The sequence below is a fragment of the Chiroxiphia lanceolata genome, chromosome 13 (assembly GCF_009829145.1).
Source record: "Chiroxiphia lanceolata isolate bChiLan1 chromosome 13, bChiLan1.pri, whole genome shotgun sequence".
Classification (NCBI taxonomy): Eukaryota; Metazoa; Chordata; class Aves; order Passeriformes; family Pipridae; genus Chiroxiphia; species Chiroxiphia lanceolata.
This window is the reverse complement of record NC_045649.1, coordinates 14,851,637-14,869,926: the sequence shown is the minus strand read 5'-3', so window position 1 is coordinate 14,869,926 and position 18,290 is coordinate 14,851,637. Positions and strand designations below refer to the sequence as shown.

The 18,290-nt window shown below is 40.8% G+C and overlaps 1 protein-coding gene across 1 annotated transcript in view; it reads right to left on the bottom strand.

The window, feature by feature from the left end:
- Window positions 1-16,951, bottom strand: part of URI1 (URI1 prefoldin like chaperone) — a 41,581-nt gene extending 24,630 nt beyond the window's left edge. The window contains exons 1-3 of the mRNA XM_032700998.1: window positions 16,619-16,951; window positions 5,447-5,481; window positions 1,339-1,417 (exon numbers count right to left, since the gene is read on the bottom strand). Coding sequence (XP_032556889.1) covers window positions 1,339-1,417; window positions 5,447-5,481; window positions 16,619-16,696 — 192 coding nt within the window. The 5' untranslated portion in view covers window positions 16,697-16,951. The remainder of the gene's footprint in view (window positions 1-1,338; window positions 1,418-5,446; window positions 5,482-16,618) is intronic.
- Between the last annotated feature and the right edge of the window lie 1,339 nt (window positions 16,952-18,290).

Here is an 18,290-nt window from a genome sequence, read left to right as displayed (position 1 = left end):
CCACATCAAGTTTTCTCTTTCTCAGGGTAAAAAGAGATCTGTCTCCGACAGTTTGTATCAGCTCCTTCTGCTTTATTCCTCTGCCTCCTTTTTTATTTCCTTACAGCCACTTGCTTTCTCATCATGTTTGTGCTGAAGCAGAGCACTTGGCCTAGTGGGTCTGTCTCCTTTGAAAGCAATCTTCCCTAGCTTCAATATCCAGGAGGGTACCAACGCTTGAAACAGTTCTCCAGCAGGCAGGACCCCGATGTTAAGACTATGCAGAATGTGTTTTTCCTACACGTGTACTCTCCTTGACTTGGTTTTAAAGTAGCAGACTGCACCAGTTGCCTGTTCACTCTTTCTCCAAAATGATGAAAGCAAAATTGAAAACATATGAAAATATTTGGCTAACAGGAGAGGAACTATTTATATACATTTAAAATAACAGATGTGAGTTGATATTGCTGCTTTAACTAGAATAAGCCTTATCAAGCTTTTTTTAAAAAGAGGGGGGGTTCTGTGCTTTGAAACAACACAATCTTTTTGCTTTACATCATGTGGCCACATGTACATACATGATAAATGGGCTACACACATAAAATCCAGAGCTGTATCGTCAGCACAGGAAAGGGAAACACTCCTTTTTCCCACATGCTAAGTGTACTCCAACGCCTTCTTATTAACAACCCAACTGTACATCTGAGCCAGACTGCCAAGGAAGACAGCAGTCAGGCATTGTGTGCTGAAATCAGCCACTCAGTTATGTACAGGACAACTTCCCTCCCTTCAAAGATCTATCTTGAATTGAACCTGAGAGGGGAAGAGGGAAAAAAGAAAGAGAGAGAAGCCAATTTGTACAAAATTCTGGTGAGCTCAAGCCAACAAGGCAAATTTTACACAGGGAGCTGTGCAGTTGTTAGGGAAGATTCAAAGCACCAGAAAAGATCGCTATGTCAATAGGAAGATCGGTGGAACAAAAATTAGCAGCACCTTTTTATGTAAAAATCAATGTTCTAGGGTTTATTTCCATGAATCAGGAAATACTACGGCCACTTTCTTCTCAGGAAATGACTAAGTACCGTAATTCAGTCATAATTATAGTTTTCTATACAATAGATTTACATATCAAACATGTCAGGTTTTGTGTTAAGCGTTTATGTCATCAGCTCTCAGTTGTCAGTAACACTGTGATTTATAATGGATTTCAAAGAAAAGAGAAAGAAACAAAAGCAAAGGTTTAACTATCATCATAATAAATGTAACATTACTAAGTAGTAACACCTCACCAGTAGTGCAGGCACCCCATTACTAACAGTTCTAGCCCATTTTCTTGTGTGACCTCTACACTTTACATACCATGATATCATAGGACAGTTTGTCAGGCAATGTATGGAGTCGTTCCTGAAGAGCTTCATAATCGCTCTCCACCTTCTTCCTGTTTGACAAATTCAAATTGATTCCATTTCAGAGATAAAGTACAATGTTTTTTCTGCTAGAAAATCAACAACACACAAGAAAAATAAACTACTTTACCCTTAAACACATGCAGTTGATAGATTAATAACTTATTTATAAAAGACATGGGATGACAAACATAATAGCTGGATTATTTTATAATAATGTGTATTAAGATAGGTATATGATTCTTTTAGCTTGTGCATGTCTCTTTCTGAATTTGAACTTTCCATGGTACAAAGTATCAGTTCTTTCACTAGGATCTCACATATCTCACTCCAGGTTCAAATTCAAGTTATAACACCACCAACATCTAGAAAAATAACTGAAAATCCCGTTTATATTTTATAAGAGGCAAATTCTTCAAAGTATCAGTTGTAATAAAGAACTCATGACCTCCCTTTGAGCTGAATCAATCGGCAACATTTTAATTAATTTTGATTTTCACATAAACTTCATGCTCCTGTCAAGAGTCAACACTCCTGAAAGATGGTTCGAGCACCAGGATTCTGTCCCATCTTCAGCCCCTGACAAGGGACAATACAGGTGAGGAGTGTCCCTTCTGCTACTTCTCTATCTAAAATGTAAATAAGGCTCACGCTACATGTTGCTACCCAGGAGAGAAATGGCTTGGGGAACTCAGGCAAAGTATTCCCAGGGCAGACACCTGGTTCTTCACAGGACTTTGCAAGGTACAGCCTTTCAATGGCTGCAGGGATTTTCCTTTGTGTGCAAAACAAGGAACTACACTCCCTCCAAAAAGAAGCCTTATTTTGTGAAGACATTCTTAAACACCTAAATTTGTCTGGAAAAGGTCTTAATGGACCACTGCCATTCTGAAGATGGTCAGAAATCAGCTCCTGCATGAAGGAGTTGGCATATAAATGTCAGGTTTGATGATATTGTTTACTTGTAACTTCAAAACAGTAAACATATATATGGCAGTAAATTCTGCAATAAAAGGCAACTGAAAGCACAGAGCAGCACACTTAACAACGCTGACCCAAGATGCAAATTACAGGTTTTCTGGGGATGATTCAGGAAAGCAATCTATAAATGTGCTGAAAAATGAATGTCATAGTTGATAACACAACTCTCAAAATATTACCATCGATTTTCTCAGATTCATAAGCTGAGTGAAATCTTTTTCAGCATTCGTTATGAAAAATTATCTGATACTCCTATGTTTGACTCATTTGCTTCACAGTTTAACTTAGGTGTAACCATCCTACTTTATACCTATTTAAAGTTGCTGAACTCGTCCTGAAAAAAAATTAATTTAGGCTTTTATGTCATTTGGACATTAAAAACGTATTCCACAGAAGTGATTTACAAAAGATGCTTGCTACTGCTTTGCTCTGACAGAAGATTTCTCCCAGACATTTTAGGCAAGTTTCTCTGTCCATTGCCCACATCAGAGTGAAAACATAATTCACTTCCTTCAAAGGGGAAGGACAAACTCATGAATCTTAACAAAAATCACTGAGATGTTTTGGGGGAGGAAGGAACATAATGACAACTTGGTGTCAACAATAACAATCAATTACTTAATGCTATTTACGGAGTCCAGCCTTTGCCTCAGAGAGATCTGGATCTGAGAAATGGACTCCAACCACTCACTGAAAAACAAACACAATCCTGTCCCATGTCTCAAACGCAGAGAGAAGCCTCCATGGCAAGAGAATGGTATGAAAATTCCCCCATTCGCAGCAGAATTAAACATTCCCATCATTTCATGGCTGAAAGTCACTCAACATTTCTTCATTAATCTGAAAAGAAGACACTGCCTTTAAGGGCTGACTGCTGCCCATTACTGAATAATCTGAAATCAGGAGAAATCAGTTGCCACAAAAGCCACGTTGCTTTGGAGAGCAAAGCATTCTGCTTTTTTCAGTGGGACTGCTGCCCTTTGCTGAGCAAAGCTCCACCACGGGAATCTCTAAAAGCAGGGCCACATCCTGAAATGGACCACCAACATAAAATTAAAATTAATCCTTTTATTTAATTGGCCTGAAAGAGCATTACTTAAGGAAGGAAGCTGACCTCCCTCCTTACCTACAGCTGATGGTCTCACAGGCTCTGGGGTGTGCCAGTGCTACGCTCTGTCCCAGGAAATGAAGAACTAAAGTGAACAGGGAGGAATAATCCTGGGACTACAGCTATGAACATGTCCCTAGCAGGGGAAATGCATGTCTAGATATTTAATCCCATACCAGACCCATTATAGGATTCATGACTTTAGAAATATACTTCAAAAAGTGCACTGAAAAAATTAAAAAGAAAATAATTTAATGGAAATATATTGAAGCTGAGCATTTTAAAACCCTATTGTTATTCACCCAATTCTATTTAACATTCTTCTGTGTCACTGACTACTTAAAAGGTCTTCTATGAACAAATTACTCAGTTGAAACAAGAGCACTCAGCTCTTGCACAATCAAGACCTAAATAAGGGTACTAAATTTTAAATAATTTTTTATAAAGTGAAGATTGCACGGATGCTGTGCAAACTGCTTTTCTATATAAAAGATACCAGTAAGTTAGGTTGTTCTTTAGACATTCTGTGCCCAAAGCCCCCAAGGTCATGGGGTCATGACCAGAGTTTGCACAAAAGCAAACACAGGAGGCAACTTCTCCTTCCACAGCCAAGCCTCCCAACCCGCTCCACAAACCTCTGCCATTTTAAAAGGGGAAATCATTGTCACAACTTTCCAAACTTTTAAAAATCTGCTCAAATTCCAAGGCTTTCTGTCAAACAGTTTATTTCTGAACAATATTGTCTCTCAGTGAAAGAATGTCCATGCAGAATTTCACGTGGCACCAAATAGGTACAGACACTGCAAAGCTCCTGAGAAAGTGCATGTGCTGGAGATATCCTGCCTGCCTTCACCACAGCAGCACCAGTAGGCACTTCAATAATATTTCCCTTATTGAAAATTAATGCAGCCTCTGAATTTTAAGCATAAATGAAACATATTAGTTTTAGATTATTTTTGCGAGCCAATAGTCAGAATTTAATATGATGATGTGTATAGATTGCCTTGATTTTTTTTCCCTCTTATCCAGGGCTTGCAGCCTATGTGCATTTAAACTAAAAACATTTGATACACACTAAATATAAATTATTTGCCTGGAGATCTTTCAGGCATGAAGAAAAAGCCTCTTAAAATAAATTTAAAATATTATATGCTTGATGGTGTATAACCAAAGGTTTAATCTCACCACTAAAGGGGCAGTTGCTGTGATTCTGCAATAACCCTGCAGACAATAATCAAGACAGCTCCTGTTGTTCTCTCAGTAAAATCATGGTAAACACAGCATGGATATATCGTAATTTGATATCTGTAAGATCAACTGTTATATCTCACAGTAACTCATAATATAAGATTTCATTCACCATTAAATGTACATTTTCCTCAGATGCCATACAAAACTATTATTTACTAGGCATGTTTTCTATTAACCATAGATTGCCAACAGAGAAAAAAGTGCCCAGAGATAATTTTTTTACATAACAAACCATTTCTTTTAAGTATTAAAAACTAAGCTTTAGCACATTCTTTACTGGGGGAGGGGGGGAGAGGGAACAATGAAACATTACTTTCACATTGTTTTAGCACATGAAGGGGAGCAAGCAGAATTTCCCTACTTGCTCCATAGTTAGAAAACAACAAGAATAATTCTACCCTAGGAGCACTTTTTCACCAATCAGGCAAATTCAGCACTCATCCCACAAGGTTACTTGGGAAAAAATGACGAATTAGATGGGTATTTAAGGCAGAAGTATAAACACTAAAGCTCACTGTATTTGTGATTTAATGACATCAGTGAGAAATATATACATTTTAAAGAGAGTGCATTGCAACAATTCCGAGCTATCACTAACTATAATCCCCAAAACATGCTAGCAGGATTTGACTCTCATCTGAATAAATAGCAGTACTTTACTAAAATATAACTAGGTTACTCATCAGTATTTTAAGCATGTAATCAAACATTTTCTACTTACCAGTGCTGGATTTTTTCTTGGCAGCTAGTGACCACCTGTCATTAAAACAGATAACTACTCATGAAAAAAACAAGGCTAAGCACACAGCTGCAATGTCAATGCATCAGAAACTAGAACAGTAGCTTTACAGATTTGGTGGTGCCTCTATATACATTTTTATTTGTCAAGGCAAAGGCATGTGAATGGTCGTTCTTAAGCAGCACACTTTATCACACACTAATGCAGAGTGATAACCACAGAAAAAAATTACAGCTTTTCACTCCATATTTTGGTACAATACCTGCTCCATAACTATTACGTGACACACCATCTGAGATAAGTAGCAGTTTGTGCAATCTGCCGATCTATTTTCAGTGTTACATGTTTGCAGAATAAGAAAACAACATAAATTATAACAAGACATCAATGTAACTTCCATACTCAGTCATTAAAAACAAAAACAAATGAACCTCACAGCACCAAAAACATTTTTCCTCTACCAGTACATCAACAAATGTTTCCACTGGCCATTTCAACTTGAAAAAGCACGAATTAACTTTGTGCTGTATAAATACACGGATATTTGACACCATGATGGGCTGCTGGCTTTCCTTCTGTTCTTGCTGGGTGTCAAAAAAGCAAAGTTTTAATATGAATATTTCAGTTACTTCCTTATGCCACAGGCTTTCCCAAGAGATACAAAAGAAATTACAAAATAAAGCACATTGTTAAAATTTAATACTTTTTTCTTTTTTAACTGTATTTTTTAAACTAAATATAGACCAAACAGACAGGATGCTGAAACCTGTGACCTTCTCTGCCACAATTACGTGGAGATTTTGTCTTTCAAAACATATTTTGATCTCTGAATAATGGTTACCAAAAATATACAAACAATTTCATTCAATTATATGAAATGCAATGAAGCCATGAGGCAGTTAAATATGTCTAGACATCTTCTCAATATAAGTATTTTCTGGATTTTTTTTTTTTTTTTACAAATTTCATTTTTCCTATAGCCAAAATAATACTAACATTTGAAAGCAATTAATGAGAAAATTTGCAGAGAAAACAATAACATACATTCAAGTATCACTGAAATCACTGGAGCAGATAATTCTTTTTTTTCCCGAAACAACAGAATGAAAGACAATTTTTTTTTTTCAGTTAGCATATGTGCAGCTATTGCAGAACAGATCTCAGACCCTGCACTTTCTACTCATGTAGGAGTAAAAAAATGGGACTACTTTGTGAGCTAATAATTCTTTAAACAGAGTAAAGTTCTTAAATGAAAAGGATCAGTTCTACATTTGTGGTTATGGTATTTCATAATCCATCAGGATGATCCAGGTAGCTCATCCCACATAAGCCAAGTTTAAATTTATCATTTGCTTTAAACTCCTACAAATCAAATGCCTAGCAAATATCTTTCTTAATGTGCAAGCTAACTATTTTTAAGCTTAAGAGTAAATATACAGACTTGTACAGGACATCAACCCAGAAATCTAGTTCATACTGTTAATATTAAGAGTAAAACTAAGAGTAAAGTTTCTGCAGAAGGTACAAATCACAGTGCACAGCAACATCTGATAACAATGCTAACACACACTGGAGCCCACCACTGACAAGTCAAAGAGTCAGAGCCTCTTCTACCCACATCCTTCATCCTTTCACATTTGGCAGCACTTGTGGAGTACACAACATAATTTAGCATACAAAAATGTTTATGAAATCCTTCAAGAAAGTTCCAATTTAATTGCCCCATTACAGATGAAGATGGAAAAGACAGGAAGCTTTCCATTCCCAATACATGACTTTCCATGCATGAAGTGAGCTAAAAGCACAAAAAGAAAAGCCCTGCAAACCATAAGAGCAGCATGTTCATTAACCTCTACATGATAATCCTTTCGTAGCTGCATATTAACTAGTTACATATTCATAATCATTTACATTATTTAGAGGACCTTCTATGAAAATTTCCAGGCTATATCTATTAGCTACAATGTTAAAGGTTACAGAAGATAGTCTACTTAATGTTTCCAGGAAGCTTTTTTTAATTAGTAAATATGTAAATTGGGCACATATGCTTTTTATGTTTTTAAAAAATAGTCCATCAGTAAAATAGCATAGGGGAATATGCTGTTTCCATCACCCTTTATCCCCCCTAAAAAAAAAAAAAAAAGAGAAAAATCAATAACACCAATCAATTTTAATTTAATTCTTCTTCTTTGATATAATCTCTCTTGAAGGGATACTAAAGGGTGGAACCAACAACAAACCTTTTCGTTTCAGTGGCCAGTATAAAATGAGACCTTTTACAGAAGTGTTAAAATATACCACCTTAAAAATATTGCAGGCTGCACTTCTGGAACTGAAGTCTATTAAAAGAATAGAGAGAATAAATATTGAAAAACAGATGGAGATCAATTATGCATATGTCCTTTATTAGGTCAGTCCCACTGTTTGGATAACAACTGGTCTTATCACAGCAAAGAAACAAATAGCTAAATATATAAACAAATCTTTGATTCTTTGCCTTTAATCAAACACAGGAAAATCATTAGTCTATCTTCCACACATAATTTATATTTAGCGTTACAATTAAAGAATGAAAATCCCCTTTAGGGTAAATAAAATAAATGATCTGTTTGTTTGTTCACTTGAGTTCAATTTACCTGGACACCTAGTGTCACCAAGTATGCACCACTTTTAAGACATTGTAGTGGAAGTGGTACCAATAAACTTTGAATTCTGCCCTTTTAGGCATAAAAGTGTACAAGTTTGTGAATGCACATGGTTATCGGTGGCTTATCTGCATACTAAAATTTTTATTAAACAATTCTTGCAGCAAACTTAACACTACCAAATAACGGGTCTGTTTTTTAAAACACTGTAGGAAAACACATTCTGTAGTCTTAAAAGAAAGTAAATGGGCAAACACCTCGTTTCCTTCCTTTCCACCTTTAACAGCAACTTGTTAAAATTTCGTGCTTCTCAAGCCCCTGACTGGACAGAGCTCCACAAGCACCCCCTCGGGACACCCCTGCACACCTGTAACACAACGTGGAATTCCTCCTGGATTGAAAACTGGACCATTAAAGCTGGAGATTATGAGCTGGTTCTGCTCTCACTGCTACTAGGTTGAGCTATTTCAAAGCAAACCCATGTTGCTGCTTTTAGGGAATCTCCTGTTTCTAAGTGTCACAAGCAGAGCATGAGGATCAGCTTCAGACCATCACTTCCTAGGTATGCCCCAGTCCCACTGTGCCAATCTGATCACAGGGCACTTTGCAGGCTGGTGTAGACTCCAACTCCAAATCCCACCTCCAAGCAAGTCCTATCAGACAGCCAAAGACTTAATCAGCTGACCAAAGACAAAAAATTCCTTCTGTCTGCAACATATTCTCTCTTTCTAGTCCATCTATTTATACTCCACCTTCTCCAGGATCTTCCATCCGAAGAGTTCAAAATCTCTTTCATGAATTAAAGTGTACAGCACTTTGAAGAAGCACTGCACTGATTCTGCAGGCTGAGTAACTTAATCACTAACACTGCTCAGGGCTGGGAACTGAAACCAGAGCTCCTAACTCAGCAGCCAGGCACTACAATCACTTGCAACATTTCCTTGGCAATGATAACAGGCCAGAAGGATACTGGAGCACAAAGCAGATTCTTACCTGTACATGCCCATGGGTCTCTAACCTATTCCACATTACCCCACCTTTCCCCAGCAGGTCTTTACCCTTCTGTACAAGGGCACCTCTTTCCTACATCTTATTTTTCCTTACCTGTTGATTCTGTTTGGATATTACTAACAGCTGAATATAATTATCTGAGGTGCTTCTGATTATCAAAGTGGTGCACAAATAGTGCTCTCCTCTCCATTCCAAGACTCTTTTGTTTTATGGAGGCACTTCTCCGAGGTGAAGTGCATGTGTGCGAATCCTTCTCTCTACTAAGAAGCTGGGCACTCACTGCCCACAAAGGTGCAATTCTTCTCTCTCATCTCTTCTGAATAGCAAGTAGGCAAGTTGCCAAGTCAGAATCTTATTTATGTCTCAGCTTGTGAAAAAAACTGTAAGCAATAGAGCTGGTACTGGTATCATCTGCTGGCAGTTTGGGGTACCAACGGTAAACCTGCTGTATCCAAGTCACGCAGTTATGGTCAAGTCCAAAGAAGTAGAAACTGGTATTTTTAAGATGAAAGTAAATTTCAATGAAAGTGATGAAAACAAAAATGCCCCATCAGATTAGGAAGAGGTCCTAAATGAACAAGAGGCCATTTCCACACTGGTGGGTATGAACATGGAAATATGCAGCACGGCACAAAAGCAAAGCTGCTGTTCAAACAAACTTCAAGTTAGGTATGTGAGAGGCCAAGCGAGTGGCTGCTGTTTCTACATGCACATTTGAGTATTCTGCTTCAAAACTGTGGCTCACAATCTGGCTGGTCTTCTGAAATTAGAAACTAGGGACACAGATCTAATCCCAGCTCTGATTTTGTTTCTTCTATATGGCCTTGAGCAAATCACAACCTCTCAGTCTACATTTCTTCATCTGCAAAATGGGGATAATAGTATTAACCTACCCACCTCAGAGTGTTTAATGATGATTAATTAATGTGAGAAAAGCACTCTAAAGATGTAAGAGCACTATATAAGTGATAAAGCATTATTTACCACTTGAAAAGTAATCTGAATAAAATCAGATATGCAAGTAATTTGTTTACATGTAGCAATAATATAATTTGTGACTATTTAATCTTGAATTAGTCTCACTTTAAACATCCCTTTCAATCACATTTCCAGTTACTTAGGGAAAATGACAGTATGGAATACTTTTTGTGGAAGCAAAGCAAGTAATGAGGTGGTAATTAAAGTAAGGGCCTAATAAAGTCTAAAGCCAATGATTTGCCTTCAGGAGACTGTCCCTGCCATTTGGGACTGTGAATATATCTCAGCTTCAAGCTTGGTTCTGTTGTTCAGAACCTTCCACCAACCACAGTGGAAGTGTATGCTGGTTTCCTGAAATGCAGATCCACCTTTGCAAGGTTCATGGTAAATCCAAGATACTACTGACCTCCTTCAGATGACTCCAGCTCTGCAGAGTTTTAACTGCTTAACCTTCCACATGCAAATACTTACTGCAGTTGATACATGCACATGAGCTGCCTCCATCTCTAAATGTTTGCAGTATCAAAACCCACTCTTGCCATGCAACTCATGCACAGGATTTCCCTGTTGCACCCCTAAACCCTAAAAGTTTACCGATGAAATAACCAGTTCACAGTACAACTTTATGTTATAGAACACTACTGGGTGCTCAAATATTTAATCATCTCTTAGTAACAAGGATGTAACAAGCCACACACAAAAAATAAACATTTAAAATGAATTTTCATTTTTTCCTCTAGGAAACTACACAGTACTTGCCTAAAACACAGCAATCACTGATGGAGAAAGACAGAATTAACATTTGCACAATTGTTTTTCCTAGAGCCCCATTTTCAATCAAAAAATGAAATAAAACTATTAAAAATTCTTCAGTCTGTTGGCACACTGTATGATCTAATGGAAAAGGAAGAAAGCATTTCTGAGTTCTCATATTAATTTATTAAATCATATTACTCAAAAACACTACATTTCAACAAATTATTTACATAAATTCCCCCTTGGGTGGAAACTTCTGCCTTTTGAAGAAATGTGTCAGGGAAGAATACTGAAGGAAAAGAGAAAGAAATCTGAATCACGGCAAACAATTATTTCTACAGGAAAAAAATCTTCCTTAGAAGTATAACCACAATTTTTACCTTTCTTTAGAAGAAAACAAGTGAAATCTACTATTTTTATTTTAATTGTGTAGCCACACATGGATCTTCCAGTTTAGCAGAAAAAGTAGTATATACGTATTATTTATTAATAAATAAAGACTAAATTCTGACTGAAATGATTTTGGGGAGCTTAAAAATTCTACACAGCAAAAATCCCACAGAGCAAAAATCTCAAAGGCAGCAGGGCGTGTTCTGCTAAGCAAGTGTTTCAATAGCTCCAAACCAACTGGATTGGTGCAAGCAAGGAACAAACTGGAGCAAGGTCTTGTCCTTTAGGAGCACCAAGTCAGTGTCCATGTCCTGTAACTTCATCTCGACACCCAGCTAAGGAACTTGTAACTTTATATTTTAGCTTAGGTCTGGTAAACACATTTCTGTGGCTACACCATATCCAGGCTGGCTCAGGCACCACGGGAGCAGCAGAGCAGCACAAGCACAGAACTCCCACAATCTAAGCAACTGAACATCTCAAGCAGGTTTTGCAAGCTTGGATGTAGTTTATGGTGCAACAACTGTGCTGCCAGCAATACCTGAGCTTAACTAGCTTAAAATTGCCATGAGCAGTGGCACCTCCTCACAGACATACCTGCAGGCTGTGGTTCAGCCACAGTCCTGAGCAAACAGGCATCATTCCTCCCTGTCTCCTGCTACTCAGTTCCACTGTCTTACCCTTCCAACCTGACACAACCTTCTGGCAGACATTTGTAACCTCATTAGGGTGCCACATTGGCTGAAAAGAACTCCAGAAAGAGGAAACAAAAAAGCAAAAAGATCAACAATTAAGTTTGGTTTTCTGAATCCTCGCCCAGGTACTGAGCAGCGTCACATATGTGTCACCCTAAAACTGCTAAAAGGCTGAAAAAAGCAGACACAGACAAAAATAATAATTAAAAAAAGCTAAGATTAAAAAGTTGTTCAAATTAAAGTCATGTGGACAATTCATGTGATAATTTACAAAAATTTTGAACAAGTGTCTGAGCCTGTTGCTCACAACTGCTCTGACCTGACACTGCTCTGACCTGACCACGGCTCAAAGGGCCAGTCCAGTTTCCCCATCACTGGCTCTCCTGCCACATTCGTGCTGGCATCTGCCATGACCATTTTGGCACATGTTACTGGATTCCTCTCACCCCACAGCAGCCTGATCCCAAGTGTCAGTACAGAAGTTGTGGAGGGTTCACCCTTTTTATGACAATGACTCTGCAGCCTATGCCAACAGACAAGAGGAACCACAAAACCAGCACCTGCACAGAGGTCACTGCATCTACTCAGAGCACCTACAGACACCTATAGGAGCAGCACAATTTAGTCACATTTAAATTTTGTGCATATAATCTCATCTACACATTCTAGTCACCAATGAGGCTGGATGCACACAGGCTTGCCCACTCCAGAATAAAGGCAATGCTCTTTAAATTCTTTTGTGAATAGTTTGCCTTCAATTACCATTAAAAAACCACCTACTGAAGATCTGTTCATTTATTTCACAAGTCTTGACACTATATAAACTAGTGAGTATTTAATTCATACTAATAAGAACATAGACAAATATTGACTAAAAAAGTAAAAGTGATGATCAATTAACACTGGAGGAACAATAAGCATTCCATTGAAAGCTTCCAGATAATGACTGAATTAGCCCTTTTACTTGAGAGCAGCACATGAGAAAACATCACTGGAACCACTGAGCAGGATGGAGTGTATGTCATCATAAGCTTCTGAAAAGGTCCAGGTATCTTTAAAAAAGAATATGGCAAATAAAGCTTCAGACAGGTTCTTTTCAAAAGAAGCAGATCAAACCCAGCCTCAGACACTCTCTTCCCTTTTCTCAAACAATTATTGTGCCAAATGAAGTCCCACTGCACTGGTGTCTCATACCCAGGCTTTCTCTAGATTCTGTTAATTTGGACACAGGCTGGAAAAAGTGCAAACCATGGCAGAAACTGCACTGGAAAGCCCACTCATCTGTAGTCTCACATGTGAGTCCACGCCCCTTGCAGCAGCATGGAGGGTACAAGACCCTACTCAGGCTCACTGCTGTTTTTCAAACTGCAGAAACAACTTTAAAACTGCCAAGCTGCTGATTTCACAGCACAGATATTACTTGAAAAAGTCTTAAACAGAAACAGTCAGCCCCAGAAGTAATTCATGTAAGAAGAGTGCAAGTTTGGGATCCTGTCATTCGTTTCCCCATAACCCACCTACAACCTGTTTAACTGTTAAAAAACTGCAAGTACTCAGGATCTTGAAAACCACTTGGAAATTAAAAATCATACAGCTCTACCATTTAAATTCATAAAAATTAAGAATATGCCATAATACACAGTGGCCAGTGAGTTAAGATAAGAGCTGCATTCAATCTAATTGTGCTTTGTTGTCATGATGAGTGACAGGAGAGTCACTTCCCTCTCCTAATTTCCCTAAAAGGAAAATAAAAAATTGTGTTTGCCAGTGCAATACCAAAAAAAAAAAAAAATCATATTGCCAGCTAATACTGGAGTCCTTTAGATTCTCCATGGCTGTGTCTGCACTCTGCAAATGTCTCTTGGGTCTAATTGGTTCTGTAATGTCTCCCATTACACATATCGTCATTGCATTGCTCAGAAACTATAGAACATATCATCCCACTGTAAATTCACTGTCTATGCAAGTCTTACCAAATCATACAGATCTGACTTGTCAACTACCTATCAGTAATCCCAACCCATTTGATTGCAGGAATAAATGTATATCAAATAATATATTCAAAGGCAGGGTCTATAGCATGAGAACCCTCCTATTTAAATATTCATTTTATAATTCCTGTACTAACTTGCAATAGATTTACCACAGTATTTTCAGCTAACATATATTGCTTTTGCAAGTAATCCATGATACATACATTATATTCTTCTTACAGAAATATTCAAAACTTTACGCAGGCACTGTGCTTACAATGATGGTCTTTATCATGAAAATTACTAGATATTCTTCTATAATTTATCCCCAAGATACACATTCTAAGTCATGTTTTTATACAAAGTGCCTTTAGTAGGAGCACTGAAAATTGCTTTTAATAGTTTGGTCTTACTATCACCACAAATTAACAAGATGAAATCTGTCCAACAGGCAAGCAGTCCTAAACAAGAATTCAAATTACTTTTCACCAGGGGTCCTAAACCTGGAAGTTGCAGCCTCAATCCAAGTGAAGACAGAAAGTCATGAACATCCTGTTCTTTTAATATTTTCAAACAGGAAGGAAGCCTCAGTTCACGAGTTCTTCAGAGCAGCTCTTTAGAACTTAAAAGCTCAGGGCTATAGCTGAACCAGGGTTGTACAATGGCCCGAGTGTTAAAATAATCAACCATGATTAAAATATTATCCTTAATGTGGCAATGGATATTGCTCTATTCCACTATTACACTTAAGGTTGCCTTCAGACTAATGGGAATAAATAGGTGTCTTTATACCTAATCAGGCGTCACTGGGACAGCACAACATCACACTAATTAAAATAAATATATTTGCCTGCTTAAATGCCAGTATATAGAGATATTGTTCTGGCTAAATAACTTTACTATTTGTTATGATTCTCACACTATAATTACTAGTTTATCAAAGTGCTGGATAACTAATTCTCCCTCATCTCTGTGCTGAAACCAAAACATGAGCCTTCAACTTCAGTAATTTTATGAGAAACATATGAATCTCTGAAAAGAGGTAGCTGAAATGAAAAGACCTCCTCCATCTTAAAATACAATATTTTCGTAACTGAAAATACTGTTGTAATCCAATTATATATATTCATTGCATAGAGGGAAAGTCTACTACATCTTCATCATGACACTCCATTGTAACCAAGATATGTAGTTCTTTAGTATAATTTCATATTGAAGCTGAAGTGTTCCGTTTTTTTTAGCCAATTTGCAGAAATTATGTAAAGTTTCCCTCTGATAAAATATAACTTTGGTACATCAGCCTAACAGAGGCTTAATTAATGGTCTCCTGGGCCTCTTTTCCAGTGGAGCAGATCTGTTTAAGAAGAGTCTTAAACTTGCTTACAGAGGGGTCTTACCCATGAACTGGGAATAACTGTACGTGGCTATGACAGACATGTACTTAGGCATTAGGCCTCACCGACACTAATGTACCAGGGAAATTGTTCTTCACCAGATTCCACCACCTTGAAAATTAACTGAAGAAGCCCAAGCTGACAAGCCACTATCACCAGTTATTGGTATCATGGGTTACTCTCCGTGCAGAATGGACGATGTGGAGTATTCCAGCAGATCCTCCAACTGTTCATCCACATTAATGGTCAGTTGGCCACGCAGATCTTTTAGAAATGATCTAGGGAGCTATTCAAAGGTAGACATATTTTTGCACAGAATATTCCAGATTTTTATACCACGCAGGTGTTATTCAGTTTTCTTAACTAAACCAGTGTGTGATAAAATACAGGCTGAAGATAAAGTCCTCTGTTATAACTGAGGAGCTCTGCTGTTCACCTTAGAATTGGCACAAAAAATTTTAATAATGTGAGAAAAATGAGCAGAAGAGGTGAAAGGCTAACTGGGAAAACGTACTTGTGCCAATAATATATTGAACATGACCATGAGTTAGTCCCACAGTGACTTTTGCACCCGCCCAGAGTTCAGGGTAAGGCTGAGACCTAGAAGCTCAGAACTGCACTCGCTAAGTTATCAGAGCCCACTTGCCTTACACCACGAGTGTAATCCATAAACAAACAAACAAACAAAACAAACAAAACAAAACAAAAAACCCAAACAAACAAACAAACAGACAAAACACAACAAAAAAAACACAACAGGAAAAGTATCTTGAGTTTTGCACGCTGGTCTCAGGTGGAACCAGCCTCCGAACTCTCGGGAATAATTTCTGCAGGAGAGCCTGGTTCTTTCCAACCCATTTCAAACACCACCAACATTGATACTCCCGCTCTTCAGCCCGGCCCGGGAGCCCTTTGGGATGACGCAGGTCACAGACAGGGCCGGGCCCTGCTGGGGCGGGCTGGACGGTGTCACCGTGGCGGGGACACCGCGGGCAGGCGAGCGCAGGGAGCGAACACGCGCTCACGGGCTGGCGGGGGGCGCAGGGCGGGCCGGGGGGCGCGGGCAGGGCCTCCGCTCCCGCCGCCTCCCGGCTCGTCCCCCGAGGGCTCCGCGGCAGCGCCGCCGCTCCCCGAACCCCGCGGGGCTCCCGAGATTCCCGGGGCTCCAGCGGGTCCCTGGGGCTCAGCCCCGCTGCCCCCGCCGCCCGTGACGTCACGCGGCCACGTGTCCGCCCCCCGCCCCGGGACCCCCGGCCCGGCCCGGCCCGGCCCGGCCCCCCCCGCGCCCCCGGCCCCTCCTGCCCTCCGGTACCTTCTCGTGCTCCCGGCGGAGCCGCCCCACCAGCGCGGGGCTCAGCGGCGCCGCGCCGCTGCCGCCGGGGGCCTCCATGCGGGCCGGGCCGGGCCGCGCCGGCGGTGTCCGGGGGAGCGGCGGGGTGAAGGGAGGGGTGGGCAGCGGCCGGTCCGGGCCGATCTCCTCAGCAGGGCGAATGAGTCCTATAGAAATGTTTGTGCAGGGCGAAGCGCCGGCTCCAGAGCCGCATCCACGCGGGGGCCGCCGCCGCCTGGGCCCGAGGCGCCGCCGCCGCTGCCGGGGGAAGAAGCATCTCAGTGTCGCATTCTGGGCCGCGCCGCCGCCGCCTGGGCCCGGCTCCCGCTGCTGCCGGGGGAGAGCCGGGCTGGGGGTGGGTGTGGGTGGGTGCCGGCGGTGGGTCCCGGCCGCGCCGCCCGCCCGCCTGCTGCACTCTGGGTACCGCCCGGCCCGCGGGAGGCACCCGGCTGTGCGAGCCGCGAGAGGCGGGCGCTCCACACCCCCTGCCCGGCCCGGCCCCCGCGCCCCGCACCGGGGCTCCCCGGCAGCCCCCGGTGCCCCCGCAGGCCCCGGGCGACAAGGCCTCGGTGTCTGGAAGGGAAACAGCGGCCGTGAAGCGCTGAGAGGGGCCTGCTCTGATCCCAGAGCCGCGCACAGACAGGGCTGTGTGTCCTTTGTGACAGCGAGGGGCCGTCACCGTAACTGCCCTCCAGCTCTGAGCACTGTGCACTGCCAGGGCCAGCTGGTGGTGAATAATCATAGAATCACAGGATGGCTTGGGTTGGAAGGGACCTTAAAGACAGAATCATAGAATCAAGGTTAGAAGACACCTTTAAGATCATGAAGTCCAACTGTTCACCCACCACTGCCACTGTAACCCCTAAACCACTGAACCACATCGCCCAACACCTGATCCAGACACCTCATAAACACCTCCAGGGATGGTGGCTCCATCACCTCCCTGGGTAAGATATTCCAATGCCTGACCACCCTGACAATGAAAAAGCTTCTAGAATTTAGTCTGAACCTTCTCATCTAGTCCCACCCCCCTGGCGTGGGCAGGGACACTTTCCACCAGACCAGGTTTCTCAGAGCCCCATCCAACCTGGACTTGAACACTTCCAGGGTTGGGGCATTCACAACTTCTCTAGGCAACCTGTTCCACTGTCTCACCACCCTCACCGTAAAGAATTTCTTCCTAATACCTAACCTAAATTTCCCCTCTTTCAATTTTTACCCACTATTCCTTGTCCTATCACAACAGTGGGCTGCCATGACCTGGGGGATTGCAAAACATTCACTAAAATACCTTAGAGCAGCACTCTAAGGCCTTGCCTACATGCAAAATGAGTGGTGTACAGCTGCCCTTGGAGTACCACAGAGTAATTTACGTGCAGTAAATTCATTAGCTAATTTTGTGAATGGCTTTAGACACGTCAGGGTAACACCATTACCAGTTGGTAATGGAAGAGAGCAGTGCTTTAACAGTGTGCTGGATCACAGTGCCACTGGAGGCCTGAGCAGCTTCACGTAGTGCTTGATGCCTTTCTAGCAGGTGTATTTTAACTTCTACACTCTAAATACCATGTGGGTGCATTCAGTCATAGATCTTGTGTTTACTGCTGCACCTTTCCTTTGAGTGAACACCCTGCATATATATTTACCAGCAGAG